Raw genomic sequence first — 7,500 nt, 5'->3', positions numbered from 1 at the left:
CTAAAGCGGCGGATTGCTAATCCGTTGTACGAGTTTTTGTACCGAGGGTTCGAATCCCTCTCTTTCCGTTTCCTCTGATGACTTGAGATTTTTCTTTCGAATTCTAAAAAAATCTCGAGCCTCTTTTATCTTTTATCATAGTTAAATGTGTGGAATAGATAAAATCATAAGAAAATTCAGAAATAAATAAAATAATAAATTAAGTAAGGAAAATGAGAAACCCCTTATTTTTTTTATTCCTCACGTCCAGGATTACGTCCTGGATCATTAGATAGGAATCCGAAGATGAAGAGAGAAACAAAGAATATCACTACCGTGTAAACGAAGAGTTTGAGAGTAAGCATTACACAATCTCCAAGATCATTTTTGGGGGAAAAGGGAATAGATTATCAATTTTTATACCACATATCCTATTTTGACACCAAGAAATAAAGTGGTTTCTAGAAAAGAAAGGAATTTGCAGAAATTCATTTGTAATAAGATTCTTTCGTTACCAAAAATATCTTTCATACCCACAAACAATTACAATTAGATATTGTGGGGGACCCTTATAGGGTCCTTATTCACTGGAAATAGAAGGTCAGAATGAGGAAATAAGGTAATCTAGATTTATCGCGGCTATCCAAGAATTTCAATGTTTAAATCAAGGGTCCATAATGTAAGACTTATCTGATCAATTGTTAAAATCTTTTTTATCGAAAAAATCATGAATGTTTGTAGGATAGTATTAAAGAGATCTCATCGAAAACTTACAGCAGCTTGCCAAACAAGGGCTAAGAGAAAAAAGAGCACAGGTATGACTGGCATAACATCTACGATTGGATTGAAAATAGCGTAAGCCTCGGGCAATTTGGCAAAGAAAAAACTACTCGAATGAAAGGCAGAATTAAGACAGATACAGATCAAACTAAAGATATTAAGCATAACAAACATTTCGTTCTTGGAAATAATTGCATTTTGATTGAGTTATTGATATAAGGAGAAAAATGAAGAAAGTAAGAAAAAATTCTTCTTTTTCTTTGAACTCGCCCAATCAAAACTCCTTCCATTCTTAAATGAGAATAGAAGGAATCATACTTTCATACAATATCTTAATTGAATTATATATAATGATCAATAAATTCAGTTTAATTCTACATCTACACGTGGCAAATCCTAACAACAATCTAATAGATTCCATAGATATTTAGACTCGAATTGACGAACAACCAAGACCGATATTAGTCTTTATTAGTGTCGAATAGAAATCGAAATGGGGCGTGGCCAAGCGGTAAGGCAACGGGTTTTGGTCCCGCTATTCGGAGGTTCGAATCCTTCCGCCCCAGAGCGGACCGATTCGATCAGAATAAAGATTGTTCTCTTTAACAATCTTCTGCTTAAGAGTGTAATGTTGGATACAATGTGATCCTTATTTCTGATTTCTAATGATTTTTCTCTGAATTATATCTTTTCTTTCTCACAAACTGAATCGAGTTTAAATGACGCGTGGATTTAACTGAATTTTTTTGTGATCCAGGTAGGAGGGAGGATGGGAACATAGATCACAATAGTGAAATTCAAAAAAATCGAATGGGTGCTTCAGTATATGCCCGTATCGCTCATATTGAAGTTAGGTACTTAGAGAAACTTTACGTCCCATATCTATTTGAATTTTCAATGATGCATTCTGAGTCGAAATATGAAAGAATGGCCTCTATATTCCCTACCCTAAAGTAACTAAAGTAACATAGAGTTGCCCAATTACTAATTCTCTGTAGATCCTGAATTATAAACAGGGGGGGAGCTCTTAGTACTAATTTAATTCCAGCACTGGGATTAAGATAAGACTCCTAAGACTGGGTTGGGGTAAAAAAAATAGGAAAAACGACTTGATCTGGACCCGTTTTGCTTTGTACCTAGACAAGATAATCTAGCATCCCATAAGAGTAAGAGGATCCCCTTTTTTCATTTATGATTCAGGATTTACAGAAAATTTTGGAGTAGATAGGAGTTAATCAGCAATGGAAGGTATCCATTTAAAATGTCTGTCCGAATCTCATTAACAAAGAATCAAGTTCAATATGTAACAGATGTATTTTCTTTGGACCTAATTTGTTTGTATTTTGCGTCTTTCTCTACTCCAATGAATAATTGTAAATCAATGTAGCGATTGAGGTGGGGGGGGGGATTTATACATTCCAGTCATTTTACTTCAATTTTGATGGTAGAGAATTTATGGAAAGATTACTGAACCTGAAGTAAAACAAAACACGTAGAAAAAAACCATGTCTATCCGTATTGTTCTCTTTCAGTGACAAGACAACGTCATTTCAGTTTTGTCGAAAAAGATCTGTGATCCCTTAAAAAAGAAAAATATCCGCGACTACTTCCAGTGACAATTGTTCGGTCGATCTGATGGATACAGAAAGCTCATATTCTTCCGGTTCTTATTTTCTCAATCAGATGAAAGAATAACGGCCTAAATCCTAACTCTTTTTCTTACATGAGCCTTCTCTATTTCAATTTCATTTCTATTCACCCCACGAAAAAAAAGAAATTGGATTTGGTTCTCGATTTTTCTATCTAGTTTAAATCATTGATGATTTTATTGGAAACAAAACATGGATTTCTTTCTCTTATGATGATAAAATTCGTGTCTCATTTCATTAATTAATGAGATATATACTCCAATTTTTAGCTACTCGTTATGATTGTGACGATTTGTTGATTAATTTAGAGATAAATTTCTGTCTTTACTGGAAAACCTTATTCTTATTTAAATAATGATGTCTGTCAAAGTAGGAATTTATGTTTAATTAAACGTTTGTAATGATTCTTATGAATTGAATTCTTTGGTACTTAAAGAGGTGTGAAATTAGTGAATCTATTCTATCGAATCATTTCTTTTCCGGCCTTTCCGGATCGTTGGACTAGCTTATTTGATTAATGACTTATATTCATTCTGTCCCGTATTGGAAATCGAAATCTAATTAAGGACCCTTCTTTAATTTCGAATTTCGTTTTTAATTAATATTAATTAAAAATTTAGTTGTTCAAAAAAGAATTGGATCTTTCATGAGTGATCGTCTCGAACAATCTGTTGACGATGAATATTAAAAAAACGAATTTATTTGTGTTCTTCATTTATTTGTGTTCTTTAAAAAAAAAATGGTTTTATTCATATCATACGATAAGATAAAATATGATATGGGGTTAAATTGAATTCTTGCTGAAATTTCTCCAGGTAAATACAAACCTATACCTACCCATCTATATAGAATAGAAAAATTAAAAGTATAGATTACTATGTACTATGTACCGATTGAGCCAATGACTATTCATGATTCCATATTGAATCAATTCATACTGGTTTCAAATTTCAAATTAGAGGAATGTTATGGTAAAGCTTCGTTTGAAACGATGTGGTAGAAAGCAACGTGCGACTTGAAGGACATAATCGGCTGTGGATTCTTACATCCACCATTTTATATAGGAATGAAGGTGCTCTTGGCTCGACATAGTTTGTTCTGTTCCACTAGAATCCCGATTTTGGGGGGTTGTAAATAGTACATGATGGAGCTCGAGCAGAAAGTAAGTATTGATTCATTTCTCAGGGGCAAGGATCTATGGTTAGTGCCAATCAATAAGTTGGAACAACTTCGTAAGTATATCTTCGATATAGAAACCGAAAGGATCCAATCCGAACAAGTTTCAAATTCAAAAGGAAAATTTGTTGGAATTGGTAAAACCATTTCGATCAAAAGTGTATCACGCGGGAATCAATTATTCGTATGATTCTTCGATAGAAAGAAATCACAAAAGGTATGTTGCTGCCATTTTGAAACGATTAAAGATCACCGAAGTAATGTCTAAACCCAATGATTCAAAGCAAAGATAAAGGATCCCGGAACAAGGAAACACCATTTTAATTGTCTTAACAACTGGATTAGAATGAAGAATAAAAATGGATTCTAAACGAGACAAACAAAAGGGGTTAGAGACAGCTCAAAAAATGAAGTGCCTAAGGATTTTCCTTTGAGCTTTTTGAGAATTATCCAACTTGAGTTATGAGTACGAATGGTTTTCTTTTTTTATTTTTCGCGAAGGAAGAACAGAACAAAAAAACGACTCAAATCATAATAGTCTAATTGATTTGATGATTTTATGAATCTGTTTGCCAATACAATACATAAATTCGAATCATTCTTTCTCGAGCCGTACGAGGGGAAAACCTCCTATACGTTTCTAGGGGGGGCATTGTTCATCTACATCTATCCCAATGAGCCATCTATCGAATCGTTGCAATTGATGTTCGATCCCGAAGAGAAGGAAGAGATCTTCGGAAAGTGGGTTTTTACGATCCGATAAAGAATCAAACTTATTTAAATGTTCCCGCTATTCTATATTTCCTTGAAAAAGGCGCTCAACCTACAGGAACAGTTCATGATATTTCAAAGAAGGCAGAGGTATTTAAAGAACTTCGCGTTAATCAAACGAAATAAAATTAATGTAATGAAAAAAAAAAGAAAGAAGGGGTGACCTATATCTAAATCTAGCTTTGGATAATATTTTATCCACTATTCCCCTTTTTTCTTGCTCTATTCATATCTATTTCCTATTGTTTCCATATGATCCCATATTCATATTACATATTTACATATTCTTCTATTATTATATTTACATATTCTATTCTATTTATATTATATAACGACAAAAACCTCTTCTATTAATATGAATATGAGACGGGGATAGAAGATCGAGTGAATAGCTGAAATAACTGAATCTATAAATAAAAAATTATGGGATTATCTCAATCGGGTGGTTTTTGTTGGGACTCCACCAACAAACAAGGGTCAAGCTTGCTTATTGTACCTCTATTGAATAACTCCGAGATTTTTTCCTATTTCCTATTTCTTTCTTATTTATTCCCCTCATCCATACTTTTTTCTATTTATGTAAATTTTCTATGGAGTGCTAATCCAATACAAGTCTTTATTTATTTATTTATTTTTTCAATTGTATTCTTTTCTCAACATTCATATTGACAATAGTGTATCGAACAAATATAATTCGATCGTGGATAAATAGATCTATTTATCCGTCCCATAAGTTTGGTTTTTTACTTTAGATCATTCAAATGATAGGTTTGTTGGATTCGTTATGACACAAGAAGTTTTTTCTGAATGAAAAAATTGATAAGAAAAAAGAAAAAGGGGGGTCTATCAATTTTTATATCTATATTTTTCTGGCAATTTCTGGGAATTTCTTGTATTTTATTTGTTCCTTTTTTTTATGTTCGTAATCGATCATAAATTTTTTTGATTTGTTTTTGTTGTTAGTTCAATGCTTTGGTGGAACCGTGCAATCCAATCTTTTTTTGATTCCGATCGTATCTACACACCTTAATTTTTGGGGTTGCTAACTCAACGGTAGAGTACTCGGCTTTTAAGTGCGGCTAGGATCTTTTACACATTTGGATGAAGCAACGAATTCGTCCATACCATTGGTAGAGTTTGTAAGACCGCGACTGATCCTGAAAGGGAATGAATGGAAAAAACAGCATGTCGTATCAATGGAGAACTCTGAGAATACTTCATCCTTACTGGATTGGTACAAAATCTTATTTGAATTTTTGAGCGCGACACAAAATTCAAACAAAGTTGGGTCGAGTGAATAAATGGATAGAGCCCTATGGCTCCAATTATAGAGAAACAAAAAGCAACGAGCTTCTGTTCTTAATTCGAATGATTACCCGATCTAATTAGACGTTAAAAATAGATTAGTGCCTGATGCGGGAAAGGGTTCTCCTATGAGTGGATTATCGATTTTTTTAATGAATCCTAATTATTTTTTTCTCCATTCCATTATAGAGTGAAGACGAATGTGTAGAAGAAACGGTATATTGATAAAGATAATTTTTTTTCTTTTCCAAAGTCAAAAGAGCGATCGGGTTGCAAAAATAAAGGATTTCTAACTATCTCGTTATCCTATAACGAACGAACACAAATCGATTTTAATTGGATGAAAAAAGAGAGGATAGAGGATCCGTTGATTAGCCTACCTGTCCCCGAGGTATCTATTCCTTTCTTACTGTATACCTTGTTTTGACTGTATCGCACTATGTATCATTTGATAACCAAGAAATCTCCTACCTTTGGTTCAAATAGAATTTCAAATGAATGGAGGAATTACAAAGATATTTAGAAATAGATAGATCTCGGCAACAAGACTTTCTATATCCACTTCTCTTTCAGGAGTATATTTATGTATTTGCTCACGATCATGGTTTAAATAGATCCGTTTTTTATGAACCCGCGGAAAATTTAGGTTATGACAATAAATCCAGTTCACTAATTGTGAAACGGGTCATTACTCGAATGTATCAACGGAATCATTTGATTTTTTTGGCTAATGATTCTAATCAAACTCAATGTGTTGGATACAACAAGAATTTTTATTCTCAAATGATATTAGAGGGGTTTGCAGTCATTGTGGAAATTCCATTCTCGCTGCGATTAGTTTCTTCCCTCAAAGGGAAAGAAATAACAAAATCTCATAATTTACGATCAATTCATTCAATATTTTCTTTTTTAGAGGACAAATTATCACGTTTAAATTATGTGTTAGATCTACTAATACCTTACCCCATTCATTCAGAAATCTTGGTTCAAACTCTTCGTTGCTGGGTAAAGGATACCCCTTCTTTGCATTTATTGCGATTTTTTCTCCACGAGTATCGTAATTGGAATAGTCTTATTACTCCAAAGAAATCTAGTTCCCTTTTGAAAAAAGGGAATCAAAGATTCTTCTTGTTCCTATATAATTCTCATGTATGTGAATGCGAATCTATATTCGTGTTTCTTCGTAAACAATCTTTTCATTTACGATCAACATCTTCTGGAGCCCTTCTTGAGCGAACCCATTTCTATGGAAAAATAGAACATTTTGGAGTAGTGTTTCGTAATGATTTTCAAACCATCCTATGGTTGGTCAAGGATCCTTTCATGCATTATGTTAGATATCAAGGAAAATCCATACTGGCTTCAAAAGGGACTCCTCTTTTGATGAATAAATGGAAATATCACCTTGTAAATTTCTGGCAATGTCATTTTTACTTGTGGTCTCAACCCGGCAGGATCCATATAAACCAATTATCCAATCATTCCCTCGATTTTCTGGGTTATCTTTCAAGTGTACGACTAAATCCTTCACTGGTAAGGAGTCAAATGCTAGAAAATTCATATCTAATAGATATTGCTAGTAAGAAGTTCGAAACCATCGTCCCAATTATTCCTCTGATTGGATCATTGGCTAAAGCAAAATTTTGTAACGTATCGGGGCATCCCATTAGTAAGCCGGTCCGGGCCGATTCATCAGATTCTGATATTATCGATCGATTTGGGCGGATATGCAAAAATCTTTCTCATTATCACAGCGGATCCTCAAAAAAAAAGAGTTTGTATCGAATAAAGTATATACTTCGACTTTCGTGTGCTAGAACTTTGGCTCGTAAACACAAAA

At 33.5% G+C, this 7,500-nt stretch overlaps 4 protein-coding genes and 3 non-coding genes across 7 annotated transcripts in view; 5 read left to right on the top strand and 2 right to left on the bottom strand. All coding sequences in view use genetic code 11, as the record gives it.

Moving 5' to 3' along the window:
• trnS-GCU overlaps positions 1 to 68 on the top strand; it is an 87-nt gene extending 19 nt beyond the window's left edge. Inside the window, exon 1 of the tRNA in view lies at positions 1 to 68. This exon is cut by the window's left edge and continues 19 nt beyond it. This is a non-coding gene — a tRNA (tRNA-Ser).
• Positions 69 to 233: 165 nt separating this feature from the next.
• Positions 234 to 344, bottom strand: psbI (photosystem II protein I). The gene has a single exon. It carries the CDS (start codon positions 342 to 344, stop codon positions 234 to 236), a length of 111 nt encoding a protein of 36 aa, YP_009093934.1.
• A 394-nt stretch (positions 345 to 738) lies between these two features.
• Positions 739 to 924, bottom strand: psbK (photosystem II protein K). Its single transcript has one exon. The coding sequence runs from the start codon at positions 922 to 924 to the stop codon at positions 739 to 741; it is 186 nt and encodes a 61-aa protein (YP_009093933.1).
• A 329-nt stretch (positions 925 to 1,253) lies between these two features.
• On the top strand, positions 1,254 to 1,325 carry trnQ-UUG. Its single transcript has one exon. It is a non-coding gene; the product is annotated as a tRNA-Gln (tRNA).
• A 2,051-nt stretch (positions 1,326 to 3,376) lies between these two features.
• Positions 3,377 to 4,481, top strand: rps16 (ribosomal protein S16). Its single transcript has 2 exons — positions 3,377 to 3,416; positions 4,261 to 4,481. The coding sequence occupies exons 1-2, from the start codon at positions 3,377 to 3,379 to the stop codon at positions 4,479 to 4,481; spliced, it is 261 nt and encodes an 86-aa protein (YP_009093932.1).
• A 910-nt stretch (positions 4,482 to 5,391) lies between these two features.
• Positions 5,392 to 7,500, top strand: part of trnK-UUU — a 2,578-nt gene continuing 469 nt past the window's right edge. Inside the window, exon 1 of the tRNA in view lies at positions 5,392 to 5,428. This is a non-coding gene — a tRNA (tRNA-Lys). The remainder of the gene's footprint in view (positions 5,429 to 7,500) is intronic.
• Positions 6,159 to 7,500, top strand: part of matK (maturase K) — a 1,524-nt gene continuing 182 nt past the window's right edge. The window contains exon 1 of the mRNA in view: positions 6,159 to 7,500. This exon is cut by the window's right edge and continues 182 nt beyond it. Within this exon, the coding sequence (YP_009093931.1) occupies positions 6,159 to 7,500 (1,342 nt within the window).

Source organism: Nelumbo nucifera, chloroplast (genome assembly GCF_055504915.1).
Source record: "Nelumbo nucifera chloroplast, complete genome".
Lineage (NCBI taxonomy): Eukaryota > Viridiplantae > Streptophyta > Magnoliopsida > Proteales > Nelumbonaceae > Nelumbo > Nelumbo nucifera.
This window is presented reverse-complemented; position numbering and strand designations above follow the sequence as displayed.